General features: G+C 32.0%; 2 protein-coding genes across 2 annotated transcripts; both read right to left on the bottom strand.

Annotated features, from left to right (window-relative positions):
* Positions 1 to 583: 583 nt before the first annotated feature.
* On the bottom strand, positions 584 to 13,923 carry LOC114165656. The gene is made up of 18 exons (XM_028050229.1): positions 13,622 to 13,923; positions 13,213 to 13,499; positions 12,864 to 13,104; positions 12,066 to 12,386; positions 11,867 to 11,952; positions 11,672 to 11,779; positions 11,065 to 11,372; positions 10,662 to 10,925; positions 9,798 to 10,545; positions 5,245 to 5,512; positions 3,919 to 4,202; positions 3,579 to 3,813; positions 3,130 to 3,450; positions 2,956 to 3,041; positions 2,766 to 2,873; positions 2,237 to 2,544; positions 1,878 to 2,141; positions 584 to 1,567 (listed from the first exon to the last, which is right to left on the bottom strand). Exons 1-18 carry the CDS (start codon positions 13,851 to 13,853, stop codon positions 814 to 816), a joined length of 5,223 nt encoding a protein of 1,740 aa, XP_027906030.1. The 5' UTR covers positions 13,854 to 13,923; the 3' UTR covers positions 584 to 813.
* A 6,925-nt stretch (positions 13,924 to 20,848) lies between these two features.
* Positions 20,849 to 24,879, bottom strand: LOC114165728 (seed linoleate 9S-lipoxygenase-like). Its single transcript, XM_028050305.1, has 9 exons — positions 24,627 to 24,879; positions 24,047 to 24,447; positions 23,712 to 23,958; positions 23,315 to 23,593; positions 23,150 to 23,235; positions 22,950 to 23,057; positions 22,451 to 22,761; positions 21,985 to 22,248; positions 20,849 to 21,875 (listed from the first exon to the last, which is right to left on the bottom strand). Exons 1-9 carry the CDS (start codon positions 24,838 to 24,840, stop codon positions 21,128 to 21,130), a joined length of 2,658 nt encoding a protein of 885 aa, XP_027906106.1. The 5' UTR covers positions 24,841 to 24,879; the 3' UTR covers positions 20,849 to 21,127.
* Between the last annotated feature and the right edge of the window lie 1,993 nt (positions 24,880 to 26,872).

The raw sequence follows: 26,872 nt of genomic DNA, 5'->3' as shown, positions 1-26,872 counted from the left end.
TTAGTTCTTTTATTACAATCCTTTTGTTTGAGTTTTGGACGTTCCAGTTGTCCTTTTCTTTTTATTTGCACATGCAAATGATCTATTACAATCAAGAGAGTTGAGAAAAGAATTTTTTATTACAAGAAAGAAAATCGTGTAATCATTATTTATACTTGTTTAAACTTGCCCTCTAATATAATCAAATATTTTTACAATTACAATATTGATTCTTTTGGGATTGGAAATCCATGTTGTATATGTGAAAATTACTGAACTTTTTTATACTTTTTAGGTGAGAATTCCATATTGAAGAAATAAATTAATCTAGAAAATTATATTTGTTATACAAGTAAACCCATTTAGAATGTGTAGTGGTGTTTGTTCTTAATTATTGCACTTGTTAGCATATTTATTATTGTAGGTGTGTTGTTGGACATGTCTGTTTGTGTTTTTTATATGGTATATTGTTCGAAAACTTTATACATTTTTTTGTCTTTTTTATCTTTTGTTTGTGATAAGTGATTGCAAGAACATGGTTCTTTGAGAATGAGTCTCAACCAAAAGTCACATAATTGAAAGACTTGGCTCTCAACAACGATAGTGGTAAAGAAAGTTTCTTTTGATTTGAGTACAAAGAACAATTTGAAACTTTTCAACATTATTACTGATAAACATAAAGATGAACCAGATAGGAAGTGACAGTGAAAACACACTTATAATATACTCAAATTGAAGGAGAGCAGCATAGTGCATACATTGAGACAACAATTTCACAGACTCATGTTGTCTCTTATTCAAAAGCAAAATATGGATAAAGAAAACACATCCGTTTTAGATAGAGATACTGTTAGGAATTCCTCTGAAAGTCATCCCTTCTTCACTTGAACGAAGAAGTAAGGTGTATGGCAACTCAACTGGCCCACGACGGCTACTCAGACTTGGATCATTGTTCCTTGCTGTGATCTTTGCTTCAATTTCTGTCAGTTTGCTTCCAAACTTTTTGAATGCTTCTAGTGCCTTTGTATCAGTTGTCCAATATGGACTATCCCTCTCCCCAAGATAGACCTCATCGGAAGCATGCCTTGACAATATCTCCAACACTGAAATGTCAACAAGGCTCTCAAATTTAGGTGTGATTGTATTCAAATATGCCTTTTGAGGATTCTTCACCATCTCATCATATTCTTTGGTTCCTGGTTCAGGGATAAATCTTCTGCTCAGAGTTGGACGGTTCACTATGTAACCTCCATAAGGATACTGTCCAAAATTAACAGCAGCATGAAGAGCAGAAGCTGACCATATGATGATAGAGCATGATTTAATGAGATCTTCAGGAGTATGCATTTTAGGCCACCAAGGCTTATCTTTTAAGTCACCATGACCCTTTTCCACAACTTCCTTCCACCATGCTTGTAGTTCAGTATCTTGTTGAACTGCCACATCTGTAGGGTAATACAAGGACACATATTCTTGGACCCATGCCTTAATAGCCTCCCATATTTCAAGTCCATCAACAGCATAAGGGTAGTCCTTTATCACAAGACGAAGGCCATGAGGAGCAGAGGGATCCTCAACTGCTAATCCCCTGAGTCAAGCAACAATATAAAATCTTATTGACAAATTCAACTAGCCTCTCTCCATTGCTATTATCATTAAGGGAAATTTTTTGATTTTGTAGTTCCATAACTGAAATAATTCATGTTTCTATTAACAAACACATATGTCTTAGAGAATTAACAGTTCATGCAATCACAAAGTCATCTAATCACCAGTGACAGTACAATTTCTCTTTTACATTAACAATACATAAAAATTAAACCCTATCTTGAATGACTAATTAGTAAATAAAACTCCATATATCTTTGTTTGAGTGAAGTATATTTTATGAATGTTACCTCTTGACCAGATCAGCTGGTAATGCTTGATCAGTGAAAACCCAATTCTTGTAAACAGCTGCTGAAATCTCCATAGAGTACTTTCCAGGCAAAAATGCTTGCTCAATAAAGCCACCTGCATTGATCAGGGATTGCCTAGCAAGGCCATTGATATTTATGGTGTCACGGTAGTGAGGATAAAGAAGTTTATAAATGGGGTGAAGCACACTGAGATGCCTGTTTGTTGCTATGGCAAATGGCTCTACCACAGCATGAGTTTTTAACCTGTTAACCCAAGAACAAAAAACATCAGCATTAAATTCATACACACATACACCATACAGTGTACATGGACTAAATATTGCCAAGGAAGTTCTCACCAATGACTTATGAGCTGATGATAGCCACAGTCATTCACAATTACATGAGCTTTGGCCAACAGCCAAATCGTACTTTCAACACCTTCTGCTGCAGGTAGCACGACTTTGCTCACAACACCTAAATTGTCGCCACCAGGATGTGGCTTGCTTAATTCGATAACAATAGGCTTTAAAGATCCATCATCTTTCAGGAATAGGATTGTCCTTGTGGCATACGCTTTTGATGTTGGTAGGTTGTTTATCCCCGTCAAAAAAGGGATGAATGCATCATGGTAATCTAGTATGAATAATCTGTTTGTAGCAAGTGCCTGTTCCAGAAATTTTTATTTCAGTGACTCAATTTCTTAACTTCAAATTACAAATCCAAGTAGAACAATTAAATATCGACTCTTTTACATGTTTGTCGAGTCTATTTGTTTTTAATTTGCATCAGAAGGATTATTAAAAGGAATTATAAGAGAATTTAGCAAAATTCATGCCAGATAGAAGTTGAATGATGTTTTTTATAGTAAAACATGCATATCATTACCTCTTCTACTGGGACCCCATCCGTGTTAATCTCTAACTGTTCTTTTGTTATGGTACTAGTTTGATCACCATAGATTGTGGGATCAAGTGAGCTTTTTGGTGGAAATTCCTGCCATTATTAAAGAATGATGTGAGGAAGGATGACAGATATACTCATATAGTGGACTTCATAACAAAACATTTCGACTTACTTGTAGACGACTAATGACATTAGGATTTACACCAGCAATCGTCTCTCTTGCAAATTCTTCATCAGTCATCCATGCTGACTTGCTAACTGTTCAAAGCATAGCAGTGTACTTGTCAGATTATCAAATCAACAAGTGCTAACCTGTTTAAGTTGTTTTGATCAAGATGTAAGTTACCTCTGATTACATGAGGTGGGGGAAATTGAAGGACATTTTCACCGTCAGTGCGGAAGATTTCCTTGATGACTGGTAAGGGACTAATTTGGCTGATTATATCTGTTGGCAGCTTAATTCCACCCTCATAGAGACTACGCACATCATCGAAGCTATCAAACTCACTTGATGTGACCCTCAAGTCAAAAATTGCAGATTTTAACAAAGGAAACACATTCTGAGACAGGGCTTTGAGTCCATATGTAAGAAAATCCGATGACTTCAAGTGACCGAAATTTTCATCTCTTGGGACATAAATCTCACCCGGTTTCTCACTGTTGGGGTCTGTTACAAATCAACCCAGAGCAAAATACATATCAACAAAAGCAGAAATTTATATACCCAGATCAACATACTAATAAAGTTTACATCTTTATCCACCACCTATGAAACCATATAAATAAAAATCTTACCTTTTCTGGTCTTGTCTCTACCAGATCTAACCCTGCGAGGGTATGGATAGTTGCTAGAACCTCCAAGGATTGGGCGAGGTTCACCACCATCTGGGTTTCCAATATCATTATACACGTCATAGTCATAGATTCTATCTTGTTCCTTGCGTCTACCAGTTCCATCTCCTCTAAGAGTCTCCAATTCTTCTTGTCTGTACCAGACCAGTGGAGCTGGTGTTGCACTTGGAAGATATGTCTGTCATATATTTCACCAATTTTGTTATTCAAAGAAAAACGAGTGGACTATGTTTGAAAAATTAGTTGGATGAACTTTTGTAAGCATTAGAAAAGCAGAACTTACATTGTTGACAAAGAAAATACGATCTTTTTTGTAACTTCTGAAGTTATAAACCCAGGAGTTACAGACAAAGTGAATGCTTCCATGGTTTGGAATGTCGTCGAGAGTTACACTAACAAGAAAAAACTCATCAGTCTTAAAGTTTCTTATGTAAAATGCTCCTGGAATTCCAAAGTCAGAATCCCATTCAAAAAAAATACTGAATGCCTCTTGTCTTGCTCCCAATGTTGGTAAGGTTGGAAGATGACTGTTCAGATATTTTTCCTCTCCAACTTTCCCTTTTCCACCTGCATAATCCTCCATGCAAGTTAAATTCCATAAATAGTAAAAAAAACATGGGCACGTGACCCAATAATCATATTTCAAATGTTATATGCTCAATTTTATATTAAGTATTTTATAAATATATATATATATATATATATATATATATATATATATATATATTACAAATTAATATTATTTATTATCTATTTATAATAAATTTGCATTTAAACTATTAAAGAAAGTCATTTGAATAATAATTTAAAAGTGTATATTTTCTATTGTTAATAAATAAATGATAATAATAATTTTATATGAACAATAATATTATTTAATTTTGATAAATATTAAATAAGATTAAAATCAATAATAATCTTATTTTATTATTTTCAAAATTATACTTGACAATCAAAATTATTGTATCAAATTTTCCTCCATAATTTTATTATTTTACTTTTTGGTCCGGATCTTTTATAAATTCTTTTAGCAATTGTATCAAAATTAGTGTCCATATGTAATACCAGAAGAATAAATAACACAGAAAATTCGATAAAGAATTCATTTTTTTTTTTCTTCTTTTGTCCTTATTTTTATTACATTAGTTGTTTTCTATAATTTTTCTTTTTTTCCCACTGATTTCATATTCTTTGCGCCCGTACACTACACTCTTTGGAGTAAAAGAATGTAATATATTTTATTCATTTATACTGTGAAGTTAATTCTTATTTATTTTTTCCTCCTTGTAAAGCTAACTTATTACTTTGTTTATTACTGAAGCATTTTTCTTAAAAATTGTTTCAAAATTAATCCAAAAATTAGAATATAAGCTCACGAAAGAATATATATTTCCACAAACTTTGATATCATTAAAGGTGAATGTTAGTATACATATTTGATAAGATGGTAATAACTTTTATACGAGCATTAAAAAATAAATATAAGTCAAATAATTACACCTTGGTAATAAATATTGTTGTGAAAATTGAAGAAGTTATTTATGCTAGTTCTGTTTTCTCATTATTTGAAGAAATGAAAAGAGATTTATAATAGTGTTAAGGAACGAACCATGAGTCTGAGTAGCACTGATCAACTGCATGGAAACGTTACGCCCTAAGAAGGCGGTGGCAGCGTCGATTATTCCGCCGGCGACATGGACGACGCCGCCTAAGATACCGCCGACAGCGCCAACAGCGCCGTCGACGACGTCGCCAACACTCTTTGGAACGGCGGAGGAGATGGCGTTGAAGTCCAAGACATTCTTGGGCATCAACACCACAGTCCCCTTGATCTTGTGTTTCTTGTTGCCGATTCCAAACATTTTTGCTCCTTCTGTTTACACTCACTCAACACTATTCGCACCGACCAAGGAGAAGAAGAAGAAGAAGCTTGTGTGGTGAAAACAATGCGAACAAGGTACTTATATAGAAGGAGATTTCATGGCTCACCTACCTGCACATGTAAAACGTGACATATAGATACTATCATCGATAACACTACATGAAGAAACTATTCATTGTCTCGTCAATTTCTTAGGACCAACATTATCCACTCATGTTTCTTCTATTATTGTTCTCGTTTCTTATATTAGTGGTCGTAAAAAATATTACAAATTTGTGATGATAAAACCAGCACCCCAGAAAGAATTCAGAGAAGTTTTTATGACACAAACAGTTTTTTTTTTAACATTTCATAATGTCTCTATGTTAGGCATAGAATGGTCCAATTCTCTTTTTCATGCCTTGTTTTTATATCATTGGACTACATGTTTATGCTTGTTCATTCCACTTGGATGAGATGCATTAAATCTTTGAATGATTGATTTTTGGGATTTTTTTTACAAGGGTTCAGATTTTTTTATTTTTTCCCGAACCTTATAAATTTTAGATTGATCATTTTTTTCTAAAGTGATTTTCAGCTTTCTAAAATGGAATTTTTGGATTATGTTTTTTGGATATAATATTTCGGAGTGCATGAAATGTATTTAGAATGAGCTTTTCAGAATAAAATTTTTGAAACAAGTATTTAGGAATAAAAAATTTTAAATTAACTTTTCACAATATATATGATATTTTCAAAAATAAACTTTTCAATTTTTTTTTCAAAAATTATATTTGGAAACGAGTTTTTCCAAACAAATTTTCAGAAATATATATAATGTCTTTCAGAATAATCTTTCTTTTTTTCTCTCAAAGAAAAGTATAGCGAGGATGTGGAACAAATGTGTAATTAGAAGTAATAGCAGCAAGAACCACGACAAGAGTGACACGGTATAATGAGAAAGGTACGTTATTCTTTTACTATTATGGTGGGATGCTGGTGCAGGTACGGACACAATAATTTGACTACGGGTAGGGATGGGCAAAAGACACATACTTTTGCTCCCATCCAAAATAATTTAAAATCTATTTTACTAATTTATATTTTATAATTTGTTTGAATTGAATATTCATTGTTTTAATTCAATCGAAATATTCGATTTATATTTATGGTTAGGTTAGGTTAGGTTCAAAATCGAAATGAGATGGTCAAAATTATAGGTCAATCTGAGTCGAAAGTTGAGATGAGTTAACTCTATCAAAGGTCGAGACAAACTGACCTAGACAAAAAGTCGAGTCAGACCGACCCATGTCAAAGGTCAAAATGAACTGTCCAAACAAATGTTCCAGTTTGGTTGATCAAGGAAGAAGGTTGAGACAAGTTGTTCCTAGTTGATTATCGAGCTCGACCGACCCGACCCAAATGTCGAGACAAGTTGGACTGTGTTGAACGTCGAGCTAGGCCAACCTGGACACAACGTTGAACCCGACTGGCTAGGGTTAAAGGACGAGACGGGCGAGGCCAGGACGAAAGTTAAGACAAGTTAGGTCAGACAAAAGGTCAAAACTTGATCGAATTTGACCAAGTTGGCTCTAACCGAAATTCGAAGGAGTCAACCCTGGTCGAAATTCGACTGCGTCGACCCTAGTTAAAATTCAACCAAATTCGGTCGCGTTGGCTCCAGCCAAAATTCGGACGAATTTGGGCGATTCGACCTAATCGAAATTCGACTTTCTTGGGCATAGCCGACCCCAACCGAAATTTGATCGAATTCGATTAAGAGGGTCAAGCCAAAAGTGGATCGTATTTGGCAGAGCCGACCTTGGTCAAAAGTCGACCAAATTCGACCGAGTTGGTCCTTGCCAAATTTGTTTGAGTCGTACTCAACCAAAATTCAATTGAATTCAATTGAGTCAGTCCCAACTAAATTTGGCCTAATTTAGCTAAGTCAGCCTCCACTGAAGCTCGATTGAATTCGGTCGAGTCGACAATGGTCAAAAGGTCAAGACTTGCTGACATGGGCATGAGATCGAGATGAAATGTATACAAGTTTCATCAACGTTTGCAAGTTTAATAAATGTTTTGGTTCTCATAAAATTTTATTTGGTATTCTAATTTGAAATGTATACAATTATAATTTCTTTTTAAAATATTGAAGAAACAATAATCCTTTGAGTATTAAATATTTGATAAATATTATGTTTCATTTATTGTAATTTGTTATTATTTTATAAAAATTAATTAATTGATATTGAATAAATAAGAAAGTGGGTATGAGTACGAGTATATACCCGTTATCTAGTATGTATGAGGATGAGATAAAAATTTGATACCCGTTACATTTGAGTATATGAGATAGTAAAACTCATATCCGTCCCATTACCATCCCTATTCACCATGGATTGAACTAAAAATGAATTAGTGTAATTTAGCTCACTTTTTGATGAGCCAACAATTTTGCAACGTGGCTTGATCCATAAGAAAAAGATAAATGGATAGATTAGTAGATCGAATCACTTTAATGTGTTTTGTTTTTTTAAATTATTTTATATATTGATTCTAGTACAATTAAAGTGAACTAACTCAATTCATTATTTTATAACATTGAACATTTTACCAAATATTATTATAAATACAGTAGTTAAAAGTGTCAACTTATATAATTTCACAAAAGCTAATCCAAACTATTAAACATCATTCAACAACTTTCTATTACTTAGAAAGATTAAATTTTCAACCTATGTAATTAAAAGTAACAAAAAATTATAATATAAAATTTATGAAAAAATAATTATTTGAATAACACAAAGATATATATTTTTTAATCATTCCATATCTATGTATGTTAGCCACATAATGGTCCAATTCGTGGCTTGTTTTTATATCATTGGACTATATATGGTTGTCCATTCCCCATTGGAAGAGATGCAATAAATCACTGAATGATTGATTTTGGGATTTTTTTGAAGGGTTCAGAATTTGTTTTATATATTTAAAATTAAAAATGAAATCACATCCATAGCTTCTCAATATCTCCATCATTTAATATTAATTATTCTCTCCAAACTCAGATACGAGGAATTTAATTAAGGGGAATGTGGAATGATGGACTTCATAACCTATTGGGCCGAGCCCATTAAATTGAGTCGAGTCCAAATACCTACTTCAAAACAATAAGTACATAACATTTATTTTTTCTTTTATAACGTTTGGTTGAATGGAAGAAGATTAGGGAAGAAGAAGAATCAATGTTAAGTTAAGTCTCATTGTGGATCATAGGTGACCATCAAGGGTTTGCAAAATCAGCTATTGTGGAGTACGCTGTAGCAGATCTTCTCCAAAATTACAATCTCAATCATATTGTTCCGGAGCCAAATTCAGAAAATTTCTGAAAAAAATTATTTTTCTTATTTTTAAAAGATATTTTTAAATTGTTTGGGAAACCTTATTTTGTTCGTATAAATCTTATTCCGACTGTTCCGAAATAAATTATCTAAACTAATTAAAATTAAATTGTAAAGTACACTTTTTTTTTCAAAATATATGTAAGAAAAATACATTATTGAAAAGTTAAGTTTCGGATATCATTCTGTTATTCCATGTTATAAGGAAGATGAAGAAATCAGAGTAAAAGGTCTCGAGAGAAGCATGTACTCTACAACCCAACTTTAAAAGACCAAATTGAAAAATGGATAGCCCAAAAGGAAAACGGGCTTTGTTTTTTTAATATGAATTTCTTAAACATTTTTACTCAATCTTTTATTTAATGATAAATTAGCATTTTATAGTTTGTGCAAAGAAGATAATATATATATATATATATATATATATATATATTTGAATAATAATCACTAAATATTTTTTCATATATATGATACATATATTTATAATAATTTTATTTTATATTATTATTGACACTGTGCACAATGTTGGTAGACAACATAAAATAAAAATATTGAGAGACGATAAGGACATCTGTGAAATCTTATATTATAATGTTGATCATTAGTATACTTTTCTAGAACTAGAAGACTTGTTGTATCGAATTATCTGTTTTATATACAAAATGATTGCACCAAATCTATCACATTATCTTGTGATTAATGTTTAAAGTAAAAAAATACGAAGGCATAACAAATTAAGCAATAGCTAAAACACTGTTATTTCCTTGGTTAATCAAAGCACACAGTTCCAAACAGAGAATTACAAGCATAATCAAAAACACAAAAGAAGATTCATCATTTGTGTTACAACAAACTGGGTTGATCCATAATCAAGGCATTCAAACACACACTCTAGATAGAGATGCTGTTAGGGATTCCTCTGAAAGTCAACCCTTGCTCACTTGAAGGAATGAGCAATGTGTAGGGAAGTTCAACTGGTCCAGATCGGTTTTTCATGGTTGAATCGGTGTTCCTTGCTGTGATTTTCGCTTCAATCTCTGTCAACTTGCTTCCAAACTTTTTGAACGCTTCCAATGCCTTTGAATCAGATGTCCAATTTGGATTATCTCTTTTTCCAAGGTAGATCTCATCAGAAGCATGCCTTGACAATATCTCTATCACTGTGAGATCAATAATGGCCTCACGCTTCGGTGTAATCGTTCTCAAATACGCAGTTTGAGGACTCTTCACCATCTCATCATACTCTTTGGTTCCTGGCTCAGGGATGAATCTTCTGCTCAGAGTTGGACGGTTCAGAATAAAACCTCCATAAGGGTATTGTCCAAAGTTAACTGCTGCATGAAGAGCTGAAGCAGTCCATATAATAATAGAGCATGATTTGATGAGATCTTCAATGGTTTTCATTTTAGGCCACCATGGTTTATCTTTTAGGTCTGCATGACCCTTCTCCACAGCTTCCTTCCACCATGCTTGAAGTTCAGTATCTTGTTGAACTGCCACATCTGTAGGGTAATACAAGGACACATACTCTTTAACCCATGTCTTAATAGCATCCCATATTTCAAGTCCATCAACAGCATAAGGGTAGTCCTTTATCAGAAGACGAAGGCCATGAGGTGCAGAAGAATCTTCAGTAGCCAATCCTCTAGAACAAGCAAAAAGAGAATAAATTTTTAGACCCAGTTCATTTTTCTGTCTTAAGCCACGTTACATTTATAAAGTTAGTAACTTCAAGGTTCATTATTTAATAAGAATATATACCTCTTGATGAGATCAGCTGGCAAGGATTGTTCAGTGAAAACCCAATTCTTGTAAACAACTGAAGAGATCTCCAGAGAATACCTTCCTGGCAAAAATGATTGTTCTATAATGCCATTTGCATTAATCAGGTTTCGTCTAGCAAGTGCATTGATATTTATGGTATCACGGTAGTGAGGATAAAGAAGCTTATAAATAGGGTGAATCACACTCAGATTCCTGTTTGTTGCTATTGCAAATGGCTCTATCACTGCATGAGTATTTAACCTGCAACACCAAAAAGAAGAAAGATATATCGATAGATTCATATACACACACATACACTATATATATATATATATATATATATATATATATATATATATATATATATATATGTGCTAAATATTGGTAAAGAAGTTCTTACCAATGACTTACGAGCTGATGATAACCAGAGTCATTTACAATTACATAAGCCTTGGCCAATAGCCAAATTGTGCTGTCAACACCATCAGTTGCAGGCAACACAACCTTGCTCACAGGACCCAAATTATCTCCACTTGGATGTGGCTTGCTTAATTCGATAACAAGTGGCTTCAAAGTGCCATCATCTTTCAAGAATAGGATCGTTCTTGTGGCATAAGCTTTTGCAGTTTGTAAACGGTTTATCCTCGTCAAATAAGGAATGAATGCATCATGGTAATCTAATATGAACAATCTCTTAGCAGCAAGTGCCTGTGTTTCACAGAATTTAATTTCAACAATCACTTTGAATCACAAGGAATAGTTGTTTTATAATTCCAAATTAAACTAAGTAAAGAACTTGAAAAATTAGTTGTTTTATATTTCTGACATATTAAATAGATTCAAATTGTTGTGTCAGTTGATGCACCCTATCGGTTTCCACTTGACCAATATTATATTTTCCTTGAAAGAGTAAGTAGTTGTTGGAAATAATGCAGTGGTCATTTTATATATAGCTATAGGTATGTATTATCATAGTGGAACTATGACTCATGTATATATATTATTACCTCTTCCACTGTGACCCCACCCATGTTAATCTCCAACTTTTCTTTTGTTACAGTACTAGTTTGATCACCATATAGAGTGGGATCTAGCTTGCTTTTTGGAGGGAACTCCTGCAATTATTAAAATGAAGAAATTGTCCATTAGCAAGATAGTGGAGCAATAAAACACTGATTAACCATGGAAATATCTAGACTTACTTGAAGACAACGAATGACATTTGGGTTTACACCAGCAATCATTTCCCTTGCAAATTCCTCGTCACTCATCCATGCAGATTTATTCACTGCTCAAATCATAGATTATAGAATTGATTAATTATGTTTAGATGAAAGTTTGGAAAATACTAAGTTCAAACTAACATAAATTTGTGTTGACTAGAATGTTGAACTAAGGTACCTCTGATAACATGAGGTGGTGGAAGCTGAAGGACATTTTCACCATCAGATCTGAAAATTTCCTTGAAGACTGGTAAGGGACTAATGTCGCTAAGTACACCTGTTGGTAGCTTAATTCCACCTTCATACAAATCACGCACTTCTTGAAAGCTATCAAACTCGTTCCATGTCAAATCTGAGTCAAAAACGTTTTCGAGTGAAGGCAAGAGCATCTGAGACAAGGATTTTAATGCATATGTGAGGAAATCTGAGGACTTCAAATGACCGAATTTTTCATCTCTTGGTATATAAAACTCGGCTGCAAGTTTCTCAGTTTTAGGATCTGTAAGAGAGTCCAACAGTAGAAATATCAGAAAACATATTCAGAACACTGACAGATTGCACGTTCAAAAGAGCAAAAACATTCTTAAACTGCAACAAAAAAATCCCTATTGTAATCTATCATTGCTCCTTATAACATACTTTATAAAAGTATAATAATGTTATCTATATTTTCTTTCTTCCTTGTCATTTTGCTTTTACTATTTCTAATAAATCAAATCAAAAAAGCTATGCCTCATTTTCTCTAATATCCCTTATCTCTTCTCTTACTAAACTACACAAACAAATCTCTTCCTCATTAGAATACTGTCTTCTCTCTCTCTCTTCTCACCAAGCGTGTTGCTAATACTGTTTTCTATTGAAGAACCACTGTTATTTTATCTATATAAAAATTCCCACCAACTACTTGGTCCTATGTGAGTTTTGTTATTAATTAAAGTAATGAAAACATGATAAAAGAAAAGACAAAAAGTCTCACCTTTCTTGGTGGGTTTTCTACCAGTTCTAACCCTACGAGGGTAGGGATAGGTGGTGGAGCCTCCAAGAACTGGACGAGCAAGATTTGTATCACTATCTGGGTTGCCCAAATCATTGTACACATCATAATCATAAACCCTTTCCCATTCCTTGCGTTCTCCCGTTCCATCTCCTCTTAAAACCTCCAACTCTTCTTTCCTGTACTTAACTAGTGGAGCTGGTGTTGCACTTGTAACATATGTCTGCAACATTTTTCATGAATCCTTTAAAATTTGACTGCAAAATTTTGAGCTTAATCTGGCAAAAGCATCACTAACAAAACATTCAAACTGGGTCGCTTTCAGACTTACATTGTTTGCAAAGAAAATACGATCCTTTTTGTAGGTTTTGAAGTTGTAGATCCAGGAGTTGCAGACAAAGTGAATGCTTCCGTGATTTGGAATGTCCTCAAGAGTGACACTGACGAGGAAGAACTCATCATTCATAAAGTTTCTGATGTAAAATGCTCCTGGAATTCCGAAATTAGCATCCCATTCAAAACGAACAGCGAATGCATCTCGTCTATCTCCGAACGTTGGTAACGTTGGAAGATACTTCTCTAGATACGTTTCCTTGCCAACTTTCCCGTTTCCGTTTGCTACAGATAAAACCAAAAACATGAGTTTCTTTATCTCAAAAAAAATCATAGTTGCATTGAAAGAAGTGAAGAAAGAAAGTATCATGACAAAAAATGGAAGAAAAAAAGGAAGAAGAACGAACCATCAGTGGAGGTAGCACTGATCAACTTGAAGGAGACATTACGGGATAAGATGGCAGTTGCAGAATCAACTACTTGTCCTGCAACGTCGCCCACGGCGTCGAAGAAACCAGAGACAACACTACCAAGACCTCCGTTCTGCACTGAGGTTAAATCGTTAGCATCCAACACATTCTTTGGCATCAACACCACAGTGCCCTTTATCTTCTGGCTCTTGTCGAAGAGACCAAACATCTTTGCAAGTTCTTGTTGATATTAATGAGTTTTATTGTAGGTTGTGAATTATAAGGAAGCAAAGTGAGTTATTTATAGATGGAGAGATGAAACCTTGAAACATTCTTTTACTGTCAAGTTGCCAACTTTGATTCATTATTATATGTTTGGCTGCTAAATCCATGGACGATGTAGTTATCAACTCGTTGTTAATGTGCTTTTTATTATATCATATATTGATGTTATCCATGTCATTAATTAGTCGAATCTCATTTGTGTCTTTCTGCACTCAAAGGATTCATCTGATATCACAAAATTCTTGAAACAATTAATCAATATCGTAATCAATCTTATATATATATATATATATATATATATATATATATATATATATATATATATATATATATTAATCACCTACGTACGCTGCTTAATTGTTTAATCTGGAAAAAGTCACTACGCTATAATATTTTTTTTTTTGAATATAAACCCATTAATTATTTTATAAAATGCTTCTAACAGGGTGTTTTAAAATGTCAATTACGTTAACAAATTATTAAATTATAGAGTGTCTTTCTTACTTGTCACGGAAATTGCTTTGTAATTGAATCTATATATTAAACTTTGCAACTATTTTTAAAAAAATATATATTGTTATCTAATCAGTCAAAACTTCATCTTTTATCTTGTAACGAAGCATTAGCTGTAATCATACCAGAAAATTTCTAGCGACTTATTTGACTTTGAAAAAAAAATAGTAATTCCATAAATTAGAATAATTAATTCTATGGATATAAATAATAAATTAGCTATACCATTTTCATAAGCAAGATCTCTAATTCAAATATATATTAACGTGTATTAATATTTGGTGTTTGCAGCTATCACACCTATCCAAACAAATCTACTATGGCGAAGGAGGAATGACATTAACCCATCTCAATGAAAATTACATAAAAATAAGAGAGAAATTGTCTACTATGTCTCATTATTTTCTTAAACTATTTATCTTTTTTACTGTTTCACTTTATTTTTTATCCTCGTCCTCGTCTTACTAAATTAAGTATTAGCCAATAATAAATTCCAGACAGACAAATGAAAAAGACAAAAACATTAAAAAAAAGAAAAATATTTTTTCATCACTGAATTTTGATAATTTTATTTTATAATTTTAGATGTCATTTTTAAATAATTTCTATTTTTTTATTTTTTCATTTTCAATATTCTAAAATTACTTAAAAAATATCATCTCACATTATAAAAAAATTATCAAAATTTAATACTTAAAACATCATTTTACCTAAAAAAAACACTGATCTCGAAGATCACAAAAGTTTTCGACAGGAAAGATAAAAAAATAATACCATGCGTTAAGGAAAGCAATAATATATTCTTATCATTTAGGCGTAGATTACACAAAACAAACAAACAGATTCTCCGTTTAAAACATTTCTATAATCATATGGGATGGTTAATTTTTTTTAAAATATTATTTTTTACATTAAATACGTAAAAAATAAAAAATATTATTATAGTAAAAATATTTTTTTCTTTATTTCTCCTCTATTAACAACATTCATTTTTGACTTTATTATTCACCTTTTTTTTATATCTTTCATTTTTTTTCTCATCTAAACATAACTAGTAAATGTTTTACTTAAGGAAACAATATCTATAACTTTAAGTTTATTTCGAGCAAGACTTAGGGTGTGTTCCTTTGGGGGATGGATATGGGGAAGAGCGTGAAGATAAATTTGTGTAGATTTGGGTGGATGAATTTTTGTGTTTTTTTGAGTAGATTTAGAAGATAAAGTGAGTGGAGTTGGAGATAAGTTTTATGGAAGTTAGTGAAAGATTTGATTGATGTGATAGATAAAATAAATTGTAAAAATATATAGAATTAGAAAGTTACCAAAATACCCCTTGATAGAAAAAGAGAATGATTTTATAATTTGATGTTATAAAAATAATTATAATTAATTAATACAAATTAAAAAAATATTAAAATTATATAGAATTTTAAAATAAAAAAATTAAATTTTTATGAATGTAAAAAAAACTATACAATTAAATTAAAAAAAAGTTAAACAATTTATATAAAGTTAAAAAAAGTAAAAAAAAAGTAAAAAAAAAAATTTTAAAAAAAACACAACACACACGACACCGGTGTCGGTGTCGGTGTCATTCCTTCATTGTCAAGGCACCAGTTACGTAACCGGTGCCATCCACACACACACTACACCGGTTAGCTAACCGATGCGCATATCTAGCACTATTTGGGACTTCATCCCCACCACACACACCACCACCTCCTTCATCGCGCCACCACATCCCACCACCGCCATCCTCTTCTTGCCCCATCACACCCAAGCACCTCATGTTCTTCAACAATCACACACAGACACACCACTTTGTGTCCCAAAGTAACACCATCCATCACAGAAGGTTATTTTCGTAATCTCCCGCATTATATACGAGTATCAGCTCACTTTTGCGGGGATGGATTAAACCATCCATCCCCCAAATCCACTATCTCATATCTCTTTAAATCCTACAAAAGGAACGTGTTCAATCTACGAAATCTACTCTCCCAAATTATCTCGCACAGTTCCAACCCCCCAAACGAACACACCGTTAATGAGCTAATATTTCACTTTTGTTTTTTATCAGGAAATATTATGTGAGAATGAAAAAACAAGAAAAATAAAAAGTGGAAACTTAAGTTATCTATACTCATATAACTTTTTTAATTTTTTTTTAATTTTAGAATAAACTTAAAAAAATTAAAAAAATCACAAAATGACAAGTGGCACGATATGAGCTTGACACATAGACTTTTTTTCTAAATAAAAAAATTAAAAAAAATTAAAAAATTAAAAAATCATAAAATGACACGTGACAATTAGTATTCACAATCCGTTAACTATTTTAACGGTGTTAGTGAAAATGACCAAATTAAATAAAATTTACGAATATTTAAACCAAAATGAAAACAAGAATAAGTAGGAGTAAATTGAAAAAAAATCGAATAAAAACTAGAACTAAATCATTATTTAAGTCTAATTTTTGTTTGCACACACCAGTACAGTAAAAGTTCACATTATTTCTCTTTTAAATTATTACAATATTTTTAGTTTATTACGTAAATTATAATTTTTTTTTAATTCTTTGTTTAGTTTTATTTGATTTTTTTTATTTTCTCTCAATTATTTGACTTATTCGATTTTCATAAATTTGTCAGATTTTAAGAGTACTTCGGATTTCAGATTTTAAAATTCACGTTAAATTAAATAAAAGAAAATGTTTAATAATAATTTTAGCTTTTCTGAAAGAAAATAATTTAATTAATAATTAAGACATTACAATACCGTACATAAATAAATATACTACACGAATATATGAAAATGACACAGGAAAAACAAAGATGAAGAGAAAAATAAATGTTAATCTTTATTTTTAAAAACAAAGACACAAATACACCGAAACCCGCAACTTGATCCCTAATTATAACTCATCTTAGATCTTTTCTGAGAAATCTTGGACTAATAATCTTTATTACATTAGTCTATTGCGCATTATTACACATAGTCAAATGAAAAAAAAAAAAAAACTACTTTTAAAATTGGGATTGTGATTGGAGTCTAAAGGCATATTGACAAGCACAGTGGAAGTACTATTAAATGAATGGTTGGAAAAATTCAAAGATTGGAGAAAGAATATTTATAATATTTTATATGAACTAGTAAAAGAAAAATATTTTATTCTCTTTCTCCCTTTGTTAAAAAAAAAAGTTACGTAAGTTTTCAGACAAAATCATCCAATATAATTTAGTATCTGGGAAATGCTTAAAAAAATTCCAATTAAATACCATTTTTAACATTTTCCCTTTACTTTAGAATAGATAAAGTATTTCTTTGTTAAATTATACAAGATATAACAATCTATCATTACTTAAAAAAACTAGACAGGGAATATTTTTAAATGAGGTAGCTCACTGATTAAAAAACTCGGACCCACATATTAGAGGTCACGCGCAAGGCAAGGATGACTATTCATTGAGTAATTTAGTCGTAAGAAACTATTTTTAATGCTAACAACGATAATAACACCATTTTCAATGCTAAAAACTATTTTCTTTTAGTAAGTTCCATCATATCACGTATTTTAAGAATTTCTTAAAATTTTTATTTTATTTAATTCAATTCCAATCAAACTAATATCATGTTATTAATATTTATACAAAGAAAGAAACAAAGGATAATAATACGTAAAAGAAATAAGAAAAAGAATATAGTGGTTTATATATATATGGAAAATTATCTTTTGACAAAGTTGACAAACTTTTCCTAAATAGAATTAAAATATATTAATTTTTTTTATTTTTTAACTAAAATAAAATAATATTTTTTACCCAAATTAGTAGTTTATCAAAATTTGTATATCATTTTCCTATATATATTATCTATCGCATGAAACAGAGTAAAAGAGCACGTGATGAGAATTTTTTGTTTCTGCCAAACTGGTCTCTATCGTCAACTAAACCAACCCCATGCACTATTATCAAGGATAATAATAATAAAGCTAGAGCAATATTTTATAACCTCGTGGGTTTATCTTCTTAAATATATTCACATCTTTCAAGAGAAAAGACTTCAAGTTGATTATAATAAGCAATGCCACCATGGATTGTGAATATAATATATATTTGTTATAATTTAAAGCGTAAACCTTTTTACAATGTTATTCAACTATGAATTATTATAAAGAGACAATATTAATTTTTTTAATTAATTTACTTTATGATTTGATGTGCAAGTACGGTGTTAAAATATAACTAATATTTAGTTTTTGGAAAGTTGCGTTCAAACAAAAAACACATGTGCAACGTGGGAAATGACAATGATACCAATGACGTGAGAAGAATTATGACGAGTTTTTTTTAATGTTATCACGAGTTTCAGCTTGGAACTTAGACGGTGTTCCTTTGATGGGTTAGAACTCTGTGAAGGAATTTCGGATGCGAATTTTATTGGTTTAATGCATTTTTTTGGTGTGATTTCATGTCAAATGAGAGAATAAATTTGGGAGATGGATGATTTAATCTATCTCTACAAAAGTGGGATGATATTCGTATTATTTGAGTGAAATTACGAAAATATTTTTCTCTTTTCTCATCTCCCATGCAAAGTTTCTGTCATGTCGTGATTCCCTTACCTATGCATGCTAGATTCCTAAGGTTGCATGCAGAGACACTTGAGGCTGCATTCAAAAAGTTCAAACACTCAGCTGGAGGGATTCTTGACGAGATTCCCTCCACTCCACTTGCATTCTTTCGAAGACGATTTAAAATTGGCATACCGAAGTGTGTCATTGTGAATGGTGTTTGGTTTCACCACCGTGGTGGTCATAAATCCTTGTAAGGTAAGTGATGGTATTACTTTGGGACACAACGTGGATGTGGGTGTGTGAGAATTCATAATAGTGGTGTGAATGTTGAGTGCATCCATGGATGGAAAAGAACATGAGGTGCTTGGGTGTGGTGGGGGAGGAAGAGGATGAAGGTGATGGGCTGTGGTGGCAGACTTAGGTGAAGGAGGTGGTGGCGTGTGGTGGGAATGAAGTCCCGTAGTGCTAGGATATGCGTACCGGTTAGCTAATCGGTGCGATGCAAGTGTGTGTGTATAACACCAGTTACGTAACCAATGCCTTGACATAAAGGGGTTTGACACCGATTACGACACCGATGTCGTGTGTGGTTGTTTTTTTTTGTTAAAATACCTTTTTGGTTCCAATTTTTGTCAAGTTTTGTCAAATAAGTTCTAATTTTGATTTTGTGTTCAAATAGGTTCAATTTTCGTCACTTTTATTCAATTGGGTCCTTTTTTGCTAACACCGTTTAAATCATTAACGATCATAAATAGTGACTGCCACTTGTCACTGCGTGGTTTTTTTGATTTTTTTTAAATGTTCATGTGCCAACCCAGTAGCGTGTCACGTGTCAAAATCAATGTTCTATATCCAATTTGGTCCCTATATTTGATATTGTTCAATTTAGTCTCAATTTTGTTTAAAATTGACAAATTTTGTTCCTATCGAAGATGTGACCAAATTTAATTTTTATATCAAAGTTATAATGATGTGAATTTTAATATATTATATAAAAATATTTAATAAAAAATGTGAATTTTAATATAAAAATTAAATTTGGTTTCAATTTGGGGAAGGACCAAATTGGTTCATGTTAACAAAAATTGGGACTAAATTAAACAAAAATAATAAATATAGGGACTAAATTGAATATAGAACATTGACTTTGAATCGTGACACGCTGATAGGTTGACAGACATTTAAAACAAATTAACAAAAATTTTAAAAACATTAAAAAAAATTTAAAAAAGATAAAAAAAAAAGCCACGAAGTGACACGTGACAGTTACTGTTCATGGCCGTTAATGATTTAAACGGTATTAGCAAAAAAGGATCAAATTGAACAAAATTGACGAAAATTGGGACATATTTGAATACACAACCAAAATTATGACTTATTTGACAAAACTTGACGAAAATTGGGACAAAAAGGTATTTTAACCTTTTTTTTAACTTTATTTGTATAACTTTTGTTTAAACTTTAATTGTATAATTTTTTTTAAGTTTAATTGTATAAAAATTTTTACATTCATAAAAATTTAATTTTTTTTTATTTTAAAATTTCATATAATTTTAATGTTTTTTTTAATTTGTACTAATTATTTATAATTATTTTTATAACATCAAATTACAAAATCATTCTCTTTTTTATTAAGGATATTTTGATAACTTTCTGATTCTATCTATTTTTATAATTTATTTTATCTCTCACATCACTCGAATCTTTTACTGACTACTTATTTCCAAATTCACTCACTTTATTGTAGATATTAAGAAGTTATAAAAGTTTTAAACAATCTTTAAAATCCGATTACTAAATCACAATTTAATAAAATAATTAAGGAGAAAGAAGAAAGGAATAGGAATGAGTTACATAAAATGTAAAAATATGATATCCATGATAATAACTCTTGAATAATACAACTCAAAGGCCAAATTACAAGGTTTCCAGTGATAAAAGGAAACCTGTTTATTAGGGTACAAAAGCTGCAAGAAAACAAATGCGACTTAAACAAGAACACAGACAAGAGGCATGCATGACATGCATCTGTTATTGAAAGGTAAAAGCACACACACAGAGAGGCATGCATGTAGCATGCATCTCTTATTGAAAGGTAAAAGCACAACACAAAAGGAAACCACCATTGTTTAGATCGAAACACTGTTAGGGATTCCTCTGAAAGTCATCCCTGGTTCACTGGTAGGAAGGAGCAGAGTGTAAGGCAATTTGATAGGTCCAGTTCGGTTTCTAAGTTCTTGGTTGTTGTTCCTGTCCGAGATTTCTTTCTCAATTTTTCCTAGGTTTTCTGTAAATTCTGCGAACAATTGTTTTGCATGTTGATCAGCGGTCCAATTCAGACTGTTCCTTTGTCCAAGATACACCTCGTCTGAAGCATGCGTTGATAGTAACTCCATCACTGTAAGATCCATAACAGTCTGGTACTTTGGAGTAATTGTTTTCAGAAAAGCTTCATGAGGATTGTTGGTCATCTCTTCATACTCTTGAGTTCCTGGTTTTGGGATCCATCTTCGGCTTTGCGTAGGACGGTTCATGATATAACCTCCATAAGGATACTGTCCAAAATTAACAGCGGCATGAAGAGCTGAAGCAATCCATATAATGGTAGTGCAAGTTTCAACCACATCTTTAGGACTCTGCATTTTAGGCCATTGTCCTTTTAAGTCACCGTGACCCTTCTCCACAACTTCCTTCCACCATGCTTGCAATTCCCTATCTCCTTCAACTGCCCCCTCTTCTGAATAGTACAGAGAAACATACCCTTGCACCCACTTCTTAGTAGCACTCCATATTTCTAGTCCATCAACAGCATAAGGATAATCCTCTATCGCCAGGCTAAGGCCATGAGGTGCAGTGATATCCTCAACCGCCAATCCTCTAAATCAATCAAAAGGAAAAACAAAAGAGTTATTTTGATAGCAAGGGTATTTTTCCCATAGTTGGCTGGATACACATTGATCTTTTTAACTTAATAGGGTTAATTTACCTTTTGATGAGATCCTTTGGTAAAGCTTGGTCAGTGAAAACCCAATTCTTGTATACAGCAGAAGACATCTCCATTGAATAGGGCCCTGCCAAAAAAGTTTGCTCTATAATGCTACCCGCATTAATTAGGGATTTCCTAGCAAGTGAATTGATATTTATGGTGTCACGGAAGTGAGGATGCAGGAGTTTATAAATGGGGTGAAGTACACTGAGATTCCTGTGTGTTGCTATTGCAAATGGCTCAATCACTGCATGAGTATTTAACCTGCGACAGGCACCACATAAAATTTCATATTACATAGACTAAACATGTTTGTATATGTATGTGTGTAGGATGTAAAACATTCTGGATCTTGCATATGTATGTGTTTGTGGTATATAGAGTTGTTATATATATATATATATATATATATATATATATATATATATATACATGTCTGCATATGAATGTTGTTATATATACATACCAGTGGCTTATGAGCTGATGATAGTTGGTGTCATTTACAGTAACATGAGCTTTGGCCAATTGCCAAATTGTACTTTCTACACCCTTGTCTGCAGGCAGCACCACTGTGCTCTCGGTATTCGAAGAACCACATCCACATCGAAGTGGCTTGCTTAATTGAATCGCAAGGGGTTTCAATGTCCCATCATCTTTCAAGAACAAGAATGTCCTGGTGGCATAAGCCTTTGCATAAGGAAGGTTGTTTATCTTCGACAGATACGGCATGAATACGTCAGAGTAATCCAATATAAACAATCTCCTATCAGCAAATGCCTGTTGCACAAATTTAAGTTCAGTGATCACTTTGTTAATTTCATAAACCTTTGAATCACAAACAATATATATCACTTCGGGTGTGTCCATACCGGAAAGAATAATTGTGAATCCAAGTATTTAGAGAAAGTGTTGAACTACTGTTATATCAAACTGTTTTGTGTTTAGTAGGTGTATATTATTATTACCTCATCTAATTTAACCCCATCCATGTTAATCTCCAACGTTTCTTTTGTCACTGTACTGGGTTGGATACAACTGCAAACTATCTTCCTTGGCCATGCGAGCTCCTCCTTCTGCCATTAATTAATATGCCCAATAATATGACAATAGAATAATTCAGCATATAAAAGATCTATGTATATTAAAAAAAAAAAATTGCACTTACTTTAAGAAGGCGAATTACAGCAGGGTTTACACCGGCAATCATCTCTCTTGCAAACTCTTCATCGGTCATCCATGCAAACTTGCTTTCTATAGAAAATTATAACAAAGAAGATAAATTTTACAAGTTACTTTATATGAAACTCTGAGTGGCAAGTGAAGAAGTTACCTTTAATTAGATGGGGTGGTGGGAAGGCAATGACACTCGGAGTACCGTTGGCAGTGATAGATAGAGGCAGATCAACTCCACCTTCATACATTTTCTGCAGTTCTTCGATGCCATTAAATTCATTTGATGTGTTCTTCAAATATAAAGAAAGGAGCAAGGGTTCGATTCTTCCAGCTATAGTTTTCGTTCCTAATTGAAGGAATTCCTTAACCTTCTCCTGACTGAAATTTTCATCTCTTGGCACATAATAACTCTCGCCTGGTTCCTCGTAGCTACCATCTGTCAAGACATAAATTACGCATAGGGACCCTTTTATCATCAATAATTCAAACTTTTATTTGTCACATGTTTCGTAGACAGGGACAATGTGATTAAAACATGATAAAATGTAACTCACCATTTTTTTTATTGTGGATGAGGTTTCTCCCAGTCCTAACCCTACGAGGGTAGGGATATTTGAGGCCTCCAAGAATTGGATGGTCTTGTTGTGCATCGCTGTCAAGAAAGCCCAGATCATTATAGACATCATAATCATAAATCCTGTCCCATTTTTCACGCTTTCCAGTTCCATCTCCTCTTAAATTCTTCAACTCTTCTTCTCTGTACACTCGTAATTGCACTGGTGACTTACCAGGAAGATATGGCTGCAATACATATATTTTTTTTTCATAAATATATAGCTTTCTCCTTTAAATTAAGAATGGAAATAACAAAGATCGTGATTTGACTTACAATGTTCGCAAAGAAAATGCGATCCGTTTTGTAACACTTATGGTTGTGAACCCAGGAGTTACAGTCAAAGTGAATATGTTTCTGGTCGTGAATATGGTCGAGGATAAGGTTCTGGTCGAGGATAAGGTTCTGGTCGAGAATATGGTTCTGGTCGTGAATATTTTTCTGGTTGTGCTCATGAGTCACACTTGTTTGAGGTGGATATTCAAGAGTCACACTAACAAGGAGGAACTCGTCATCCATTAGGTTTTTTACGTAAAATGCTCCTGGAATACCCATATCTTTATCATCCCATTCAAAATAGATATCAAATTCCTCCGGTCTCTCTCCCAAGGTTCGTAACACAGAAACATTGTTTTCCAGATAGGTTTCCTTTCCAACTTTCCCAGCCACATTTAGTACTGCAAATGCAAACAAATCAAAATCCAACAATAACGAGAAAATGGTACAAGTTCAAAGAATTAATGCAGAGATTGTTTTTGCAGTATGATTTATGATATGAACTACTGGTTTTTATGATAAACATAACTATTTTTGAACGATTGATTATATAAAAACACAAGAAAGAAGAAACACTAACGATTGTATGACTTGGTACGACTAATCAACTTGAAAGACACAGATTTAGTGATATCAAATTGGAGTGATGAGTGAATGATGTTTTTGCCAGTGGCAAAGAGACCGTTCACAGTGCTCATGGTTTGAACCACACTCTTTCGGATCAACACCACCTTCCCCTTCACCAACTTCCTCCTTTCCACTATTGCATCCATCTTTTCCACTATCAGACTCATTGCTATAGGAAGGATATATAATTTCTTATGAGCTTGATATTTGAGAGTAGTGAGTTGTGAGGAAGCCAAGACTGTAATCTCGGGTATTTATACACGAAATTATGTGATGATCTTTATGGTTTATTAGTTATTTTTTCACTATACACACAAATATTTGATGAATAAACCAACCCATTCGAAAAATGTCAACAACAAATACAAGCTTCATTAAACCGCTACTGTGAACAAGAACATGAAAGTCAGATGGAAAAGCACCAAAAATCTGTATCCGTTGAAAATATTTGTGTGAATATGAGGTGTTTCCACTTAAAACTTAATGTGATAACTATTCAATTGAAATAAAGTTAAAAATAGAGTCCTGAAGCTAGAGTCCTATATGCCATTACAGGTGTCATGTTCTTGTGCCATTCATTTCCTTCTAACCTATTTCTCATTAATTAGTTTTGGTTTTCACAGATCACCATTAATGTGTTTGAGGGTAAATTGGCTTCACAAATAACACACTGAGAGTGTGAAGTTGCATGTGTGCATGATGACAAACAATGAATTCAAACAACTAGGGTGGCCAAAATTAATTAAATTGTACCAAACTATCTATTAAATTAGCTGTACTAAATTAAAATAAATTTATTAAACTGCTTTAAAATGAAGATTAAACTGAACTATATTACATATCAATTTTAAAAAACTGAACTAATGGGATTGCAGTTAACTACGTATAGCTGAAACTGTTTTTTTTTTCCAATTCAAAAAAAATATGGGTGGTTTTAAGATGTCTTTCTTTTTCTCTCCAACCCATACACGCCTAGATAAGCATCAAGTTTTAAGCATCAAGTTTTCAATTCCATAGACCATATTCCATTTTTTCATTTTTTGGTAAATATTTTTCAATTTCATCAATTAAAAAAATAATGGATGATTAGAGAAATATATCAATGTACTTCATTTTTAATATTTTTCATTTTTTTATAAGTATTTCTCTCACTATTAGAATAATTTTAGAAAATACAAATATAAAAAATAGCAAAAAAAGTAACATTATTTGTATAAAAAAAATATTAGTATTATTTTCTTTCTTATTTCATGAAGTTTTCTATTATTATCTTCACAACGAGATGTTGAAACCAAAGTCATATTTGTAATTAACAACTTGTATTGATTTATTCAAAAACTAAAATAAGGAAAATAGTCGTATAAATGAAATGATTAAAAAATATGAAATTTTGTTAAGTTAACCTTTCGGGATAAAATGAAACTTTCAAGTGTTATCAATTTTGATGATTGAAGATATGTTAATAAGTTGTATTTTATAATGCAACTTATATTTGAAGATGTATTAATTTGTATGTTTTCTTAGTTTTTTTTTTTATATTTGAAGATGTATTCTTGAGTAGAGACAAAATTTTCTTATCTACTTAGTTTTATGTCTTTTTTTTAGTTTGTAAGAAATATATATTATGAATGAAGTGGGTAAGTACTACCTTTTCTAGTTTTTTAATTGAATGCAATATTTAATAGAATAATTTAGTTAAGAAATTCAAAAACAGTTCACAATCAGTTCTGTTAAAAATAATATAGTTGAGTTCAAAATTAGTGTAGTTTAATTCAAAAATAGTGTAGTTCAATTTAAAAATAGTATAGCGATTAAAAGTAGTGCAATCCAATTCAAAAATAAAGAAGTTTGGTTCAAAATTAGTACAATTTAGTTCAAAATTAATGCAATTCGGTTTAAAAATAGTACAGTTTGGTTAAAAAAATAGAGCAGTTCGGTTTAAAATTAGTGCAATCCAGTTTTAAAATGGTGCAATTCAATTCAAAAATAATACAGTTCAAAAAACAATTCAGTTTATAACAATTCAATTTAGTTCATATTATAATACAATACAGTGCAATTCAATTCAATTTATTAAAAAAAAACAGTTCTACACTTCAGTTCAATTCATTTAATCTATATTTTAGTTCGGTACAATTTTAAACAGTAAAGTAAAATTCATATTGTTTTGCCCGGCCCTCCAAACAACGTGTGCACCCG

Source organism: Vigna unguiculata, chromosome 10 (genome assembly GCF_004118075.2).
Source record: "Vigna unguiculata cultivar IT97K-499-35 chromosome 10, ASM411807v1, whole genome shotgun sequence".
Taxonomy (NCBI): domain Eukaryota; kingdom Viridiplantae; phylum Streptophyta; class Magnoliopsida; order Fabales; family Fabaceae; genus Vigna; species Vigna unguiculata.
The sequence above is the reverse complement of the archived record's forward strand: the minus strand, read 5'-3'. Positions and strand labels throughout refer to the sequence as shown.

Coding starts and splice junctions, on each gene's coding strand:
- LOC114165656 (XM_028050229.1), bottom strand. CDS start 13,853: ATGTTTGGTCTCTTCGACAAGAGCCAGAAGATAAAGGGCACTGTGGTG. Junction 3,814..3,918: donor GTATTTTCTTTGTCAACAAT/GTAAGTTCTGCT, acceptor AATATATGACAG/ACATATCTTCCAAGTGCAAC. Junction 3,451..3,578: donor TAGAGACAAGACCAGAAAAG/GTAAGATTTTTA, acceptor GATTTGTAACAG/ACCCCAACAGTGAGAAACCG.
- LOC114165728 (XM_028050305.1), bottom strand. CDS start 24,840: ATGAGTCTGATAGTGGAAAAGATGGATGCAATAGTGGAAAGGAGGAAG. Junction 23,594..23,711: donor CATCCACAATAAAAAAAATG/GTGAGTTACATT, acceptor ATGTCTTGACAG/ATGGTAGCTACGAGGAACCA. Junction 22,249..22,450: donor CATCAGCTCATAAGCCACTG/GTATGTATATAT, acceptor TGCCTGTCGCAG/GTTAAATACTCATGCAGTGA.